This window comes from Protobothrops mucrosquamatus, unplaced genomic scaffold, assembly GCF_001527695.2.
Source record: "Protobothrops mucrosquamatus isolate PMUCROS unplaced genomic scaffold, P.Mucros_1.0 scaffold_15, whole genome shotgun sequence".
Taxonomy (NCBI): Eukaryota; Metazoa; Chordata; class Lepidosauria; order Squamata; family Viperidae; genus Protobothrops; species Protobothrops mucrosquamatus.
In genome coordinates, this window is record NW_015386091.1 from 568,335 (window position 1) to 587,257 (window position 18,923).

An 18,923-nucleotide genomic window follows, 5' to 3' on the forward strand; every position below is an offset into this window, starting at 1 on the left:
GGGGGGGGGGGGGGGGGGGGGGGGGTCAATGAAGTTCTTGAAGAAATGTTATGATTTAAATCTTGAGTTAAATCTTGGCAGTCTGTGGTCATGGTCCGTGGCCACAAAAGGGGGTCCGTGGTGAAGAAAAAGGTGAGAGCCACTGAACTAGGGAAAGGATTATGTATACACAAACCAACGAAAATGCTATTGAATTCTGCTACAGATTTAAGTTTCTTCTCCCAAACCTAAAATATTTTTGGATGGGAAGTGTTTTCCATCAAAACATTTGCTTTAAAATTATACATAAGCTGCATGCCTTTGACAGGAAGAGAATGATAAAATATGATATAGGTCAATATTGATATAACAGGTACAAATAGGGTATCCAAATAACTATTAGTCAAACAATAGTTATGCATTTAAAGAACAGTTGTGAACCCAAGAGCACTTCACTGTTTTGACATTTCAAATTAAAAACTGTTAATACATGTCATAAAAAGGGCACAAAGAATGTTAACTAGGACTGCAGCTATTTTTTCCACTCTGAATTATTTCTCATTAAAAACACATTTGCACGAAGTGCCTGTGTTGATAGGTTCAAATCAGAACTAAGTTCCTGCTATATGCTTGATATGCTATGTGATAAAAAAAAAACCTGAACAGAACATATGCAAATGTACTATTAACATCTACAAGTTAAATAACTTTTTCTCTCTTAGAACAAGAAAAAAAATGTTCCATTTTTTGTTTTGTTGAAATGGACAACTCAATGTGCCAGAAACCTTGACATCAGATGTCAAATATCAGGAAAATCTTAGGAAAAAATGCAATTATTTCTACTTCTGGCAGGGAAACATGTCACAATATAGCCCCAGGGTAAAGTGGGCACTATTGTTTCTATGACCACAAATAGTCTTCTCCAATCAGGCAGCCTCCAGATGTGTGGACTAATTTCCATAATTCTCCAGAAATACAGCCACTACTGAGAATTTCGAGGAATTAATCACATATTTGGTGGACATCCATGTTGAAGAGGGAGTTGTAGAAGAGTCCTAAAAATATTTCTTGTCTTTGTCATGTATGGTGAGAAGTTCAAGTGCATTTCAGAAATGATGAGTACAATAGCATTTTGTATATCACTTGTATATTATGAATTTATATTTAATATAAAATATTAGAAGTATATTAATATACAATATGAGTACAATACAATATTAACAGAAGGATATGAAGATATGAAAGGTAATAGATACGGATACCACTAAACTTTAGAATTAGGATACTTATACCATATTGGTTTCATCTGCCAACAAAGCACCAGTGTTTAGGTGTGATCCATAAGACTATGATCATATATTAAGATTGGGTTCCAATCATCTAAAGAAGTTCCTGACTACATTTTCTGGATACTAACATGGCTTTTTTTCCCTAACATGCTGATCCAAAATTCTTTCCTTGTACATATTCAGCGATCAAAGCTGCCTTCAAGCTTTTCTCAAGTTTACAAATGATTGTAAAATAATCTAGTCTTTATAGATCAGCAATTCCCAACCTTTTCTATACTCCGCACCCCTAGAACGCTTCTGATATATTCTCGAACTCCTTACGAAAGTTCAAAATAACGGCAACGAATTATGCATATACACTATAATTTTCAAAACCCAAGTTTTCGCACCCCCTGGAGTATCATCTCGCACCCCCAGGGGATGCGAGCACCCCCAGTTGGGAACCCCTGTTGTACATAAAAGGAGAAGTTTTTCAAGGAAGACAGGCAAAATTCTTGACTGGATTCTTGCATGCATGTTTCTTGAGCCAAGAATGCAGACACACAATCTAACACATGAATAGCATAGATAAGATGAAAACATGTATGCATACATGCATTGTATATATTGCTAGAATTTTTACTAACATAGTGTGACTTACTACTATGCACCTTTCATATAATTTTATGCCTACTGAACTTTGTGACAGTAGTTTCCACTTTAAATGCAGCAGGACAAGGATTGACCATACTGAAGATATATCAGCCTCTTAGCTAAAAATTAGCCAGGCTAGCTATTTTTACAGACAAATATAGATTGCTCCTATATATAGTAGATCTCAGTGAGGTATGGTAATGCCTACAGGGGCTTAGCTTTAAAAATCACTACATTAAGTTTTTATTTTCCCCTGGTATAATAACATTCCAGATGCTGAAGCAATTACTGCAATCTTAAATATTATCAAGAGGAAGGCACAGGAGGCAGGCAGAGATGAAGGAGACCACAGCTGTAAAAAGTTACTGGATTGTTTGCCGGGTCCTATTATGTCTGCCATCTTTATAATATTTCTGTTTTTATTTTTCTAATGTATTTTTCCATGTGCTATCATTGATGAAGCAAGCACTGGAATTAACAGTCATTCTATTGGCACAGAGGCAGCATAGATTAGGCACAGATGATTGGGCATTGGAAAAATGAAAAGCTGCTTGATCCCACAATGGACCCTCCGTCCTGTCCCAAATCTTCAATCTATGGCAACTTTATCTTGGTTCATAGTAACAACTGTGACTGCTTCCATTAAAATAAGCACCTCCGTCGCTAAAAAGACATTTACATTTTTTTTTCTTTTCCATTTATTTCATTAGATGTGGTATCTACTGCTTTTCCTTAGATAATGCAGCATTTCTCCTCTGTTTCTGCCTAATACAGAGGGCATGGTGGCTCAGTGGCTTAAAAGACTGGAGAAGGTCTGTGCTTCAGTGGTTCAAGTCCTAGCACCGTGTGATGGAGTGAGTCCCTATCACTTGCCTCAGTTCCTGCCAATCTAACAATTTGAAAGAATGTAAATATGAGCAGATAAATAGGTAGCAAATAAATAAATAGCAGATGAATAAGTTCAGTGGGAAGGTACCAGCGCTCCATGTTTTGCTGCACTGTGCTGTGGCATGATGTCATGTTGGCCTGCAGAAACGTTTTCAGCCAGTACTGGCTCAATGGTCTAGAAACAGAGATGAACACTGCCCCCTAGCGTTGGACATGACTAACGGAATCAAACCCAAACCTTACACATCTTCCATATCTGGATCTCTAAAAAAATAATAGTTTTAATTTACACCAAGAAATGGCATTGGATGAATTAATCCTAATCTGCGCTTTGTGTATGCAATTTATTTCTTTTACTTTTAAATCGACAAAGAAATACTTCTAAACCATGTGGCAACTGGAGCTTGCCAAGCTAAACCTCATCATCAACCCACACATCTCCTATATGTTTCTGTAAATCATGGGAAGGCGGCCTGGTAGCTTTAAAGAATTTCACTCCATACAATCCTGGGCATGATTTCACATGTCTACTGCAGGCAATCATTTGCGAATTCTGACAAAAGTGATCTGTTTCTTCCCTGTGCCCTGCTTTGTGAGAAAGAAAGAAAGAAAGAAAGAAAGAAAGAAAGAAAGAAAGAAAGAAAGAAAGAAAGAAAGAAAGAAAGAAAGAAAGGAAAGAGGAGAGAATATAACACAGAAAGAGTGAAAAGAAAGAAAAGAGGGAAGGAAAACGTTGGCCATTATTGTCATGCATGAAGGTCAAGTATCTCTAAAAGATTGCTGTTGTGAGAACATGGCCATTAAGAAAGAGGAAAAAAACCCTAACATTCATTCATGTAATGATACCACTTCGTATCATTAGACTTAGAAATCAATAAATTAAAGGCATATGTGTATGTATGTCTCTCTGTGTGTGTATGTATATGTGTGTTTGTCTCTCTATATCTATCTATCTATCTATCTATCTATCTATCTATCTATCTATCTATCTATCTATCTATCTATCTATCTATCTATCTATCTATCTATCTATCTATCTATCTATCTATCTATCTATCTATCTATCTATCTATCTGCAAAAGATTGTATGTATACATTTCAAACCATAATAGTTCAATAATTCAATTTAGAAAGGGAAGAGAAAAGAAGGCAAAACAGGAAGTTAACGTGATTGAAAGAAAAAAAAATGCATATACACTTGTTTATGTTCTCTTACCTTCCAACTACTTTTATGTCGGAGATTGCATAAAAGTAGCGTGTCATGTGCTGCGGATCCACATATAATTCCCCAGTTGCTGGCCTGAGCAGTCTTATCCTCAAGTCTGTGACAGTAAAGAAATCTCTTAGGTTCTTGGTTGTGTCGAGCTGCCCATAGAGAGAGGCCATATTATGAAGCCGAGGCCCAGCAAAAAATGCAAATCTATCCTTAATCTCAAAGTGGAGGATTTTACTGTTGGCCATGTACCCCGTGGAATATTCTTCTGTGCAAATGATTTCTAGGACTGCCTGTTGAGATAAATCCCTCACTGTTTTTGGTTCCATGTTAAAAGCATTTAGACAATCTGTAGCATAATATTGGTATGGCTGCCACGTCCGACCATAGTCGAGGGACTTCTCCAGGATCATTAGGTCTGGGCGGCCAGATTCAAAGGTGATGACTATATTGTCCGTGAGTTCGATGGTTTTGTTCCAATACAAGGTAATGTTCACTTGGAGAGGCTTTGGGTAACCCTTCCAAGTGGTCGACTGCCAAAAGGTGTAGGGATGCCTTCCTTCGGCATCAAACATCAGTTCGGGTGGATGTGCCAGTTCGTCAATGGTTGCATCACACTCATTGCACATGTAGGGATTCCCCTGGAAAGAAGGGGGGAAAACAGCTGTAAGAAGTGTGGTTGCCAGGATAAAAGGTTTCTGAGAGAGCAGAGCAACTGGTTTTCATTAGCAATAGCAATAGCACTTAGACTTACATACTGCTTCACAGTGCTTTACAGCCCTCTCTAAGCGGTTTGCAAAGTCAGCCTATTGCCCCCAACAATCTGGGTCCTCATTTTACCAACCTCGAGAAGATGGAAGGCTGAGTCAACCTTGAGATGGTCAGGATCGAACTCCCGGCAGTGGGCTGAATTAGCCTGCAGTACTGCATTCTAACCACTGCTCCATCACAGCTCTTACCTATTCAACCTATCAAAAAAGAACTGGCAAATGCTGCATGCTGGAAAGAGCAGTAGTTTAGGTCAGGGTAGAGAACTGATAGCCCTTCAGTTGGCGATAATTATACAGTTTCCAGTAACCAGTAGCCTTGATGGCTGAGAATACTGGGAACTGTTCTGTAACATCTGGAAAGCCACAGTTTCCACCCCAATTTCAGTATTTTAAGATATTCTTTGATATACAGAGTACCCTGCACTCTGAAATTAATTAAAAAATGGATGAGCAGGGGTGAAGTTTCTTCAAAACCAAATTATATGTATTTACCAGATTTCCTTGCATTTCCCAGAAATCCTTTAACTCTGTAGAGTCTTCCTTTAGCTATACAAAAGGGAAAGACTGAAGTTGTTCTGAGCTGTCAGTGATTCACTCTGGGATTTCTCTCATGCCAATAATGGGTTCTATCACTGAACCCCAAAGATGTAATTCTGGATTTTGGAACTCTTCCTGCAGGTCAGATTTCAATTCTTAATTTTAATAGAAGCTTTGCAAACACATCATTTTATAAAAGGAAAAGAATAAAGAGATTAGAGCTCTTAAATAACAACAACAATTTGGCATGATCACAAAATAAAAATAAACTTCTCAAATTTTGAATTTCAAGAAGCAATCCAGTTTTCTGTTATTTAAGTCAGGGGTCCTCAATCTTGGCAACTTTAAGACTTGTGGACTTCAACTCCCAGAATTCCTCAGTCAGCAAAGCTGGCTGAGGAATTCTGGGAGTTGAAGTCCACAAGTCTTAAAGTTGCCAAGATTGAGGATCCCTGATTTAAGTCAGGGCTTTTCAACCAGTGGTATGGGTACCACCTGTGGTACATTGGCACCTGGCAGGTGTTACGCGACCATCCTAGAAAAGTGGTAGCGGGGGAGGGGAATGAGCTGAACCAGCACTGCACAAGCCTGAGCGAGAGATGGCTGGAGCTGCAGGGCTGTCAGGGCTCAGCGGAAGCGCCAGGATCAGTGCCGCTTTCCAGCTGATCAGCGCTTCTTTGGGACTGTCAGGGCTCAGTGGAAGTGCCAGGATCAGCACCAGGCTCCAGCTGGAGCTCGGCCCGATCCTGGTGTTTCTGCTGAGCCCAGAAGAAGCGCCGATCAGCTGGAATGTTGCAGCATCTCCAGGGTCTTGTGATTTACATTCAGATGCTTGGCAACTGATTCATATTTATGATGGTCACAGTGTCCCAGGGTCATGTGAAGTGACCAAAACCTGCTGCAACCACCCAGCAGATGGGGGGAAGAAAAACCAAACAACCCCCCCACCCCCGCTGCCAATCCTCAGCAGAAATGCTCACAACAATGAAAACCTCGGACAGGAGGAAGAGCGCCACCAGGTGGGCAGGCAGGTGTCTTGCTCGGTTGTGGCTTGGGGGGCACTTTTTTCAGTGCCATTGTAACTCCGAACAGTCACTAAGCGAACTGTTGTAAGTCGAGGACTACCTGTACTTTATCACTTTTTTCCTTTCCTTTTTTTTTTTTTGGGGTCATCAAGTTTTTGACACCTTGCTAGGTGACTGGTGGTACTCGGATATTGCCATATCCTAAAAGTGGTACAATGGGCAAAAAGGTTGAAAAGCACTGATTTAAGTCACCTATGCAAAGTCACCATACACAGAGCCATGTGGAGGAAGTAACTTTTGATGTGGCTGAACAATAATGAGGGCAGCTTTCTAGGCAGTGTATCCCCACTTTGTTACTTCATGTTAAACCCTTGTGTTTCTCTACATGACTACACTAGAACAAATATTACATTTTCCACACCTGCTAGTCTTAAATGCTGTTTGTTTCCCAGCATTCCTCAAATATGCAACATGCAAATGGGAAAATTAATAATCTCTATCTTTGTGTATGATAACATTCTTAAAGAGTTAAGAAAGCAAAGAATATGGCATTGGGTATAATCTTCAGTTTGTAAACCACAAAAAAAAAAGAATTCTAGATATATGGGATAAGATGTGCTTGAAAAATTATGGTTAATGTTTGCTGAAATTTCAAATGTTTCAAAGATAGTTACACAGCATTCAGTGGATGAAAGCTGGACTGCAGTGTCCTGGATAGCTTTTGGGTCAACCCATTAATATAAAATCCAAATTATGCACAATAATTTTAAAAATCAGATGGTGAAACATGGGGAAGAAGCATTCAACTTAGCATTAAAATACACATTTTGTATGCAGAAGATTCTAGATTTAATCTTTGATTTCTCAAAGTACAGTTGAGAAAAATCTGTTTTGAAACTCTGGAAAGTTGTTATCAGTATTGTCTCAGAAGAGTGCAACTTCTTGTTTTCTTACGACAAATGACAAAATAGGTTATTCTCAGCATAGAAATCGAATTACTTGGGTTCAGATTCTATTTTACTTTGTTCTCGGATTTCTGACAATAAGAAACTTTCATGAAATCAAAGGCACAGTCCAGCTGTGCTTAAGCACTGATAAATTCTACTGATTCCAGGAGCAAAAACGGAATTTATTTTGGCAGGATTATAATAGTGTTTCAATCAAATGCAGTTATGCCCAGAATCCAATTTTTCCCCATCATCCCTCAGCATTATATCGATGACTATATATTACACTTACCCCACTATAGTTATTTTACAGCTGCATTTTTACCTTATCAGACTGGACTTTTCCAATAAAACAAAATGCCTGATTTATTTATTGGAGTAAGAATTATCTTGCCTTGCCACTTGCTTCGACAAAACCTTTCCACACAATTGTGTGCTTAGGAAACGCTGATGTTCCGCTCAGTAGGATTTCAAGAGGAAAAATTAATATACTCTGAGCAAGCTGCCTATAATCAACTCACAAACAATGGACAACAATGCAATAATTCTGGATTTTGCCTTAGACGTGTGCTGTGTTCCTTCACGGAAAGGATATTGCTTATCAGCACAGTTCATATAAATGGTTCCTTCTAACTGAAGCCTATCATACAGGGTGTGGGAATTTCTTTCTAAAACAATGCCAGTTACACCATCTCCTTTTCCCTTTGTCTCTTGGCCTGTAATATGTCACACTTAACAGTCTGCTCTCTTTATGGATGTCTTCCTTTAAAGACATTTATGCTGTTCTCTACAAATTATTCCGTGGTGCTGCATACTACAAGCTTAGAGACTTGGTCCAGACATCTGCTCCCATATTAGCTGCTACAGGCTAGCAAACTACTTGACATAACCCCTTTCTCGCTCCCTCCTCCTTGCAATCCCGTAGCTGCTTCTTCAATTTATCAAGGCCAGGTAATCCGCCACTTGATTAGGTAGGTGATGACAACAGCTCAGGCTGGATGGCAGCCTGAGGTAGTAGCTGGAGATATGAACTTCGTGTTTATATATAATCTCACCAATAAATGAGCAGCTTTTATTGCAGCTCTTTCCTCGGTAGCAAGGTGAAAGTGAATTATTCTCCTCTTGACCTTTTCCCCACATTAACTCAAGTTGCTGCCACTTTTGCCTTCATAGCAAAAGGCCATCTCATTTGGAGCCTGGGAGTGCAGCTTGAGTATAGCTGTTCCATGAGCATTACAGCCGGCTCAAAGTCCGTGTCTCTTAAATCATCCGTGTATCAATCAGATCAGCTGCTGCTGGCAGCTCAAATCCAATGGATTGCAAACTGTGACACATGACTGCAGTTTAATGCCGACCTTGTTACTGGCAAGCACAGCACAGACTCTGTGACACTTTGAAGAACCCCGCAGTCTTACAGATAGATCTGGATGAAAATGAATTTGCTCCATCTTAGGGCACAAGACAATTGTGAGCCAGCATGTACTGTAGGAAGTTCAAGATACAGAAAAGTGGAAACTCCCCCCCCCCCCCCGCAACTGGTATGGCTTAACAATGATAACATTCCATCCAGGCTTTTGTTCACCGAGGCATATATTCTCATTTCACCCCCAATCCTGTGAGTTTGGCTGGACTGAGAGCCCAAAACCAACTATGAGCTTCTGTGGCTGAAGATGAACTTAAACCTGTTCTCCCCAGAACATCCCGAAATGAAAAAAAAAGGGGGGGGATATCTCCAAGTTGCGAAACTTTTTATTTCCAGGGAATTCAAGTAATCTTGAATTCCTTGAAGGAGATCATGATTTCAGTGCCTTGCCTGCACTGCTAAAAGAATCTCTAAAGGCCATTGACAATGTCTCTGTGAATAACAGATGTTGCACATATGAATTATGGGCAATATATTTACTTAACTGCTGCACTAGAGATGCACGATTTTATTACCTTATGCTGTAACTGGGTCAGTGGACATATCTGTAATTTGGAGAGGGTCTTATGGAAACTCGCAGCATGATTAATTAATTTTATTTTTATTTGATTAATTCTATTTATATGGCCACCTCTCTCAACATAGGAATTCTGTGCATCTAACAACATTTAAAATACACACAACATAAACAGCAACTGTATAGTTTGCCACAAGTGAATCACTTACCGGGTTATAACTAATAGTTTAAACCCCATATCTGGGAACAGATCCAGGTTTTCAAGGCTTTGAGAAAAGTTGACAGACTTGGGGGGGCCTTCTAAACTCAGGGGAAATGTTGTTCCAAAGGGCAGGCATTGTACCAAAAAGAACACACTTTCTGAGTCCACAAAGATGCCATTTTTTAACTAACAAGACCCTCAGCATGTTTTTGTATGGGGCAGATAGAGATAATTGGGAGAGATGGTCCTATATATAACCTAGCCCCATGCAGCGGTAGGTGCAGCCAACTCTCACCCCACATGAGAGTACCATGCTGGGGACCCAGGAATTAAGGCACAGTTTCTCCATTTAGATAATAGAACCTTTTTGTACGTGAATCGGAAAGATGAACGTGTCTAGGGGCTTGTATTGTGTTGCTGTGACATTTGTTTCACCGTTTTGACAAACTGTTGGTTTCAGCAGATGTCTCTGTTCCTTTTGCTTGAATGTTTCAAAGAATTCCAGTTATCAAAAAACATTTGTCTGTTGTTGTTATAATGTGGAAAAAACTATGAAACGTGATGTTATGAATGATTAAAGGAACTTACTATGTTTAGCCTTAGGAAGAGAAGTGAAAGGGGAAACATGGTACAGTCTTCCAATATGTCATAGAGCAGAGAAAAAATTGGACAGCCAGTTTTTGGGATGATATGAGGATTCCTGCAGTGGGCTAGGAGTTGGACTAGATGAAGATCCTATCCAACACTACAACTCTATGAATTGTGAATCTACCCTTTATTTATTTGTCCAGGCATGCATTCTATTACCAGTTTTTCTCTACAATTTGTATTTGTTTTCCTTATGCTATCTTTCTTTGCATTGCCTTTCCTTGATTGCATTTCTCTTTACATTATTTGTAAGGGTGTTTTCGGTGTATTTGTATGGGTGTTTAGAAAGGAATAAGTATAAAATGAAAAACATAAAGGGAAAAAAGTGATGGATTCTTTTTCAGGAAACATTCTCAGATTGAAGGTAGCGATTGTGACAACCTCTCTGGAAGATGCTGCATTTCCCCAAACTTTTCTTCAGACTTGGGGAGTCAAAATGTATGTTGTATATTGGGCTGTTTTTTCAACTGCATAGCAAGAAGCTCCTTTAATTACAGTAAGTTCATTTTATATCTAAGTGAGAGAAGAAATTGTAGTACAAATAATCTCCCCCTTTGCCACTAATTATTACCATATGTCTTACCACTTCCTTACCTTGGGGTTTCAAACCTTTTCAATCAATGTAGCAGGTGATCCTACATTGCCACTTCTCACTTGACAAGTCATTGCAAACCTAAATATATATACATATATACTCAAATATACTATAAAAATATTAATGAATCCTGCCTTCCCTATTGATGATTGTGCCTGATTGAGGATCTACCTATCCAATTAAACAAAGAATGTTTCTCATTTATTTTCATATTTTTGTTTCAGCAGTTCAAGTTAATGTTATATAGTGCCCCCACCTCCTTTATTTTCCCTCACAAAAACAACTTTGTGAGATACGATGGGCTGAGAAAGAATGATTGGCCTAAAGTTATCCTAAAAGCTTTCAGTACTGAAGATCAATTAGTACCTGTTTTTATTTTTTACATTCCTAATCCAAGACCTCAACATATACATCACTAGTTCTCTCGATAAAACTGCTATACTAGTAAGTAAAACACTAGCAGGAATTAACAATTTTGTTGGGCTATAAAGTCTTTTTCTCTGCCTCTATTTTAAAAATATGGTTCGCTAATACAAAGAAATTATACAAGTATTAAATAACTAAGACACATTACAGGCAAAGTTTTAATTCTCATTGATTCTACAATGAGCACTTGAAGTATGAGACTTAAAGGCTGAACTTTAAGGCTGACTATTGTGTGTGTAGGCAAACTGGTGCCCTTCAGATAGTTACAATGTCCATAGGTCCCTCCAGTAGTCATGTTTGTAGAGACTAACAATAACTAAAGTACCTATAGAAGAGATCATAGCACACCAGCTAACTAAAGCCTTCCAAAACATCTTAAATAAAGCAAAAGACCGAGTTGCACAAGAAGAAAAAACAGGAGTATCTACAACACTCAGTGTAAGGACTATAACAGCCACTATGTAGGACAGAGAAGCAGAAGACTAGCAGAGTTCATCCCTGAATCAACTAGCTGTCAGAAGACATGATGAAAACTCCTTAATTTCACAACACATGGATGGACTCAACCATAGTTTCAACTGGGAATCTGTGAGCATTCTAGACCAAGCTAAATCCAAAAATGCTAGGGAATTCCTGGAAGGTTGGCATTCAGAGAAATCAGTCATCAACAGGCTCATAGAGATAGACAACATTTACATACCATTCAAAAGAAACAATAAAAAAGCTAACAAGGAAACAAAAAGACCAGAACACCTCCTTGCCAGCAATCAATACCCAGATACTCAGGGATTAACACCAGGAGTAACATCAGACAATCAATCAATCAATCAATCAATCAATCAATCAATCAATCAATCAATCAATCAGTAAACAACAGCCTAATCAAGTAACTTACAAAGAAAAAACCATAACCTCACCAATGCTGACAGGGCAAGCTACTGTATATAAAGAGAGAATAAACCCCACCCTCTTCCAGCACTGAAGATATTGCCTAGTTTGGTAACAAAACCAACAAAACCAAGTTCTGAACAAACAAATTCAGAAAGCACCAAAAACTCCATAGCAACTAAAGAATATCTGATAGGGTTTTTTGTGGTTTATTGTGGGAAACTGTTTTTGCAATATTTTCAGTATTTTTACTATTATTATTATTATTATTATTATTATTATTATTATTATTATTATTATTATTATTATTATTATTATTATTATTATTATTATTATTATTATTATTATTATTATTATTACTACTACTACTACTACTACTACTATTATTATTATTATTATTATTATTATTATTATTATTATTATTATTATTATTATTATAGCTGTTCACCTCACCTATAGTAACTCTGGGTGGCATAACAAAATACATAAAAAACTATTAAAACCACAATTTAAGTTAGGATAAAAAGTAGCTAAAAAGAAAATAACAAAATGGCAGCAAAGCATACCAAGAGTGTATCAGTTAACTATCATATAACAGGCTCTAGTCTATCACAGGATCTGACGCTCATTGACAAAACCATGTTTTGAAGACCTTTGGGAAAGATAGCATTGTTAGGGCCAGCCTCATCTCAGGACATAATTATACATTTGTAATTTTCACATCCTAGAGTCATATAGCAGGAGAATGTAACTTCTAAAACTTGTAATCATTATTATTGTCCAGATTATGCATTTTTACAAGAAATACTGTAGACATTGTCTAATAATCGTCTATAACACTAAGAAGATAATTGGCTGTTTACAGAATACAGTTGATATACCAACAATGACCTTATGTAGACTAACTACATTTATCCCTAAAGTCCAGTCCAGATGACTGCAATGCTGGTTGAAAGCAGTACAAAACAGAGTAGTAAGACTGGCCATTTTGAACTGCTCATTCCAATGTGCAATTTTTATCTATTGGTTGCTAGTCAATTTCTGGATTTAATTAAAGTTAACGTTGGCCTTTACATCCCCTAATAGTTTAGGACCAGTACTGAAGGAATATCTTTCCCATAAATTCCTACGAGACTGTGGAGGTACACCTCTGTGGAAATGTTGCTATCCACAAATATACACTAGGGGGTAAATAGGGGACAACTCTACCCTAATTCTTTACTTGCCAAATGCTTCTTTAGGGAGATCTGCCTGGTTATATGTAGACACCAACTAACATTTTTCTCTTTAACGTTTTTATTTCATTTTATTGCTGGTTTCTTCAATGATTTTCTAATTGTTTTGGTGTTCTTATTTTTATGTTTGTATATTGCTCTAAGGGCATTTTTTTTCTTAATTAATTGTTGCAATAAATGTTTTCTATTGTTTTCCAGAAAAAAAGCTGTTTTTGTGTAGTAAACCATCTGGCATCTCTAATTTAGAAGGTCTATCCTCAGGAATAATATCCAGATTACTGACATCAAATTAATTATTGTATATTCAAATGCTATTTGAGTTGCTCTTGAGCTATTAATTTGCTTGGAAACAAGTCTTATAATGTCAATGGATTTTGCTTCTGGGTAGATATGGACTGTACTGTAAACATTTCCCATCAGTCTTAGTTGACTTGACAGTTGATTTGTCCTAGTCAATCCTGGACGAGTTTTCTTGGCCACCTTTTTAGAAGTGGTTCACCACTTCCTTCTTCCTAAGGCTGAGAGAACATGACTGGCCCAAGTAACCCAGTCAGCTTCAAGGCAGGAGTAGAACTTACTCTCCTGGATTTGAGCCTGCTTCTTTAGCTGATATTCTTGATTTATGTACTTATTTATTTTGACTCATAATAACATCTAAATGTTAGTCAGTAGTCAGAAAAATGGAAGTTCATATTGTTTCTAAGTTCCTGGTAGTTAAATATAATGGGAGAGCACCTCACCTCACTGTGAGGTGCACAGTGATTAGAATGCAGTACTGCAGGCTAATTCAGCTCACTGCCAGGAGTTCGATCCTCAACAGCTCAAGGTTGACTCAGCCTTCCATCTTTCCGAGATCAGTAAAACAAGGACCCAGATTGTTGGGGGCAATATGCTGACTCTTAGAGAGGGTGGTAAACACTATGAAGCAGTATATAAGTCTAACTGCTATTGCTATGGCTATCTCTTATTATATTCTATGTGTCTCAAAAGGCAGCAACTAATTGATCTAATTGATTTAAAAAAATCTAAGCAGGTCTACTTGGGCTTACCTTAAGAGATAGTTAGGGTGCTCTAGAAGTGAAAGCAGGTTGAGAAATCCCAGGTGGGGTCTCTGGTACTCTCTGAGCTTGGTGGTTTTCTTGTGGACATTTTATTACCAAACTAGGTAACATCATAAGCACACTGAGCGCTGATGAGCGCTGATGATATTACTTAGTTTGAAATGACTGCAAGAAAACCACCAAGCTCAGAGAAGACAAAGGACCCCACAGTCCAACCCTGAGGTAAAATTTTCTCTTCTACTGGTAAACATTCAAGGAGAAGTCAATGGCAAATGATTTCATTACCAAAAACACAACATAAACGTATTTGTGTAAATCCCACATTCCTTTCCACATCGGAACCCTCAGGACATAGTCCTCCAAAACAGAACCATTTTACTGCTATTGAGAATAATTATTTTTGCATTCTTGATGGCTTTGTGCCCTCATTTTATGTTTTCCTGCATGCATCCTACACAAAACCTATTTCTGCATGTTTCTACATAAATTATATGTTGAATGAAATGTGTAAAAATTACAAGTTACAAGCAAAATTACATCAGCCCATCTCTTCATAGCAGCATCTAGCAGAAGAGGCATGCCATGGGTCCCATTTGGTGAACCCAAGAAGGCAGGCCTTCTCTGCTTAGTGCCCACCTTATGGAAGAATCCCTTCTACCCCAGAATGGGTCAGTTTAACTTATTCAGGTATGGCATCACAAACAACCTTACCTTTACTTCATTTTTTTTAAACCTTCCCCTTTAAAAAAAAGTTTAAATGTTGTCAACTCTGCTGAGAATTCTACATTCTAAATATGCACTTTATAGAAGGAAATCAGGATTAAACCAATCAAAATTAAGCCAGCAATTTGAGAGTGTTTCAAAGTGTGCCAGCGTATGGCTTGTCTGAGTTACTCTTAACTTACAGCCTACTTTTTCCCTCCTGAAAAGAAAAGCTATTTTTATCTAGAGATCATGGATATCTGAAAATCAAAGTTACCAAACAGCAAATTTATATTAAGTCATTCTGCTAGTTGGTTTGGTTTCCTAAAACACACATCCCAGAACTCCTGAACGTAGAGTTATTGTGATGTTTTTTTTCTGTTAAAAAGGCTATCCAGATAAATCACATGCTAGAAAACAATATGATTTTGAAAGGGACAGTCTAGATTGCACGCTGATGTGTCTTTTAAAAATGCTGTTACCTCCATTGCAGCAACAGAATGGCACAGGCAGAGAGTATTAACTATCTGATTGGGAAGAAATTGGCTGACCTTTTTGATCTCTGGAGAGATAAGTTGAAGTCCCAGGAATCTCATTGTAGGATATAATAATCTGCCTACCTTGCCCTGAGAAATTTTCAGAAAAAAAATTATGAAAAGGGGGCCAGTAGGAGCAGCAGGCAAAGCATAGATCACGAGCATGGGCAGCAAAAATAGCTAGGGCAGGATGGGGGAAATGGCATTAAGTTCAGGCTGAAATAAATTCCTTCGCTCCCCAAAGACCAGGAAAGATTTCCTTATATACCAAGATACATATTCCCTGGATAGTATAATGTGCAGCAAGAGCAAAAGAAGCAGCACAAAATTTAGAACAGTAATAATCTTTCCCTTTCTACTTTAAGGAATCCTAGCTCTTGGAACCGCATCGGTATAAAGCAGAATGCATTTAGAGGACAATCGACAGCAGACATGCTTTAGAAGCAATCAAAAACATAAGGGTTGCTGTGGGATTAAGGTCTTTGGCACCAGATTCAGACAGGCTCTCTGTTACTGATGCTGTAAGCCAGAAGTCCCCAACCGCCAGTCCGTGGACCAGTACTGGGCTGCGGCATGCCAGCAACCGGTCCGCACAAACAAGCAAAGCCCCATCTGCAGGCTGCAGGCAGCATACAAAACCACGCATCCTCTGGTCCATGGAAAAACTGGTCCCTGGTGCTCAAAAGGTTGGGGACCTCTGCTGTAAGCAGCAGCAACAGCAATTTTGGAACTTCCATGGTGATTTGAGATTACCCAACTGATCCTGGTGCAGACCTCTTAGCTTTGCCTGGACATCGCAGCCCATGTCCAAGGTAGTTAGGAAACTCCAGCAGGTTGCATGCTTCAGGTCCCTTTTGGACACAGTGACATGTCCTTTAAGTTCATCTTGAAACAGCTGCGTGTTTGTGTTTACGCATTTGCATGCACAACCTCAAACAAAGATATCAAGGACAAAGACTGAGAAGTCTACTTCCAAGTTCTACTTCTACTCCCAAGTTCTCAGGCCAAACAGTAGAATTAGATCAACTGTGATTAGAAAACACTATCTGGGGATCTGACAACTGGAAGGCAAACCACCAACATTCTCTATCTCATTGCTCACATAGCCCCATCTGCTTTCTGTCCACTCAAATAAATGTTATAATGCATCAGTGTCAACATTATTGTGTATTAAATGAGCAGAAAGCACATCCGTCATGTCGCCTGGACTATGCTTCCAGGCTTACCTTCCTGGTTAACCAATCAGCATCATCTATGATGCAGGAGAAAAAAAAAATAAGAAGACAACTGAGGTCAACCAAATACATGATTCTTGACCCCAAGAGTAGCAAGGTAGGGTCAATCCAAGAAAAAAAGGATGAAAAAAATGACTTGGAGTTATTTCCCCCTATAAGTTGTTCAACGCTGCAATCTTCTTATGCCTAACAGTACAGCCAATTATGTATATACATAAAATAAACATCCAGTTTTAGTAATATATGGAAGATGACTAATCTAAGCAACAGGTTTGTCCTTCATCTGAATTCATTCTGCACACTCATTTCACTAACAGAACATTACAGAAATTGGAATGTAAGCAAATCACTTCAAATAATGTCTACCGATAAAGCAGAGAAATAAGTCAAGCCATTCAACTTGGTTTTATCATGCTGCTTTATAGGTTAATGGTCTGGTGATTACCGAGTGGAAGAAAAATGAGAGCTTATGGTAATGCTAGGCAGGAGAAAATAGGTAGAAATCCCAGTCCTGCTTAATAAAAGAAATGTTCTGAGATTGTTGTTTTTTTTGAAAAAGTAAGAACATAATACAGATCTGAGCTATGAAAGAAAAAAAATGGTGGCAGTGAAATTCTTCTGGGAAATATTTAACATAATATGCTTCATGTAATTGCATGACATGTTTGTCAGCATTCTCCTTCTTAATAGCTTTTATGTATCATGAGTTCAACTCACCAGTGTTTCCAAAGTTGGTCAACAGCCATTGCTTCATACCCATTGTGGAAGTACAATGGGTATAAAGTCCTCGACTTACTACCACTACTGAGCCCAAAGTTTCCATTGCTAAGTGAGACAGTTCTTAAGTGAGTTTTACCCCATTTTATGACCTTTTTTGCCATAATTGTTATGTGAATTCCCTGCAGTTGTTAGCTAAGTAACATGACTGTTAAGTGAATCTGACTTTCCCACTGACTTTCCTTGTCAGAAGGTCTCAGAAGATGATCACATGATTCTGGGAAACTGCAACCATCATAAAATATGAACCAGTTGCCAAGCATCTGAATCTTGATCACATGACCATGGGGATGCTGCAACAGTCGTAAGTCACGTTTTCCAGCACTGTTGTAACTTTGAATGGTTATTAAATGAATGATTGTATGTTAAGGGGATACCTGTACTAATGTTTGGTCCTAAACAGTTATTACCAAAAATATAAAATATGCCTTGTGGCTTCGTGACGCAATAAAGTGGTATCACATTCAAGTATGTCACAGAGAGACTCTATGTGTGCTTCACCACATATTCTCTTATCCTCCACCAAATGCATAGACATCAAAACCAATCCTGCTACTGAATATCAAATGTCCATCTTTATCAAACTTTGATATTCACAACAGTTAAACACACACACTGACTTAAGAAAAAAATCCAGTGGACAGTCTGAGAATAGCTACCGAACGATGCATTTTCAGCATATTTAACTGCTTTGTCCTCGTCTAGTTTCTGCTTTAATAGCTATTGCTAATAACTTACTTGTAGCACAGAAGTAGATCAAATATATAGATGCCCTTGTTGTAGTCAAACTAAATTTATACACATTCTGAGTTTATTTTAAAACCTTTTTTTTCTGAAGTGGAATATGGTGCTCAATAAACTGACTTTTCAAGATATTAGTAAATTCTAATGAACCAAAACAAACAGAATAAATACAACATTAAACCAAATACTTCACAAGGACTGAACAAAACCAATCAATAATTTTATTTATATCCTATTAAAATGAATAAGCCACAATAATAATTCTTTGACTTAAGTCCTTGTAAGTTGCAATAACTTGTTTAACCTTTTGTATGACCTAAGAAAGCAAGAGTTAGACAACAAGCTGGTTTCCTACAGTCTTTTGCCACTTACTGTATGTCATCCCTATGAGACCTTGATAGATTCTGTGGAGAGCTAAAAAATATTTGTATTTAGATTGGCTCTAATAATGTGTAAGGGGCGTTGGTCTTACCTGAACGCCATTTCTCAGCATGATGATGGATAATCCACTTGATTGGGTTTCCTGAAGTCCCTTGTACCCAATAAGACTAAGTCTGAGATAGCCACGCCTCCTGCCTGGCCGCACATGCCCAGTTCAGACGGAGGCGAAAGCAACAGACAAAGTCAGGCGTGTTGTTCTCCAGACCCCTATC

The 18,923-nt window shown here is 38.2% G+C and overlaps 1 protein-coding gene across 2 annotated transcripts in view; it reads right to left on the minus strand.

Annotated features, from left to right (window-relative positions):
• The window catches only part of NTNG1 (netrin G1), a 246,662-nt gene that overhangs the window by 152,913 nt on the left and 74,826 nt on the right, over nt 1-18,923 (minus strand). For both annotated transcript variants that reach the window (XM_029286604.1, XM_029286590.1), the window contains exon 2: nt 4,006-4,643. In XM_029286604.1, the coding sequence (XP_029142437.1) occupies nt 4,006-4,643 (638 nt within the window). The remainder of the gene's footprint in view (nt 1-4,005; nt 4,644-18,923) is intronic.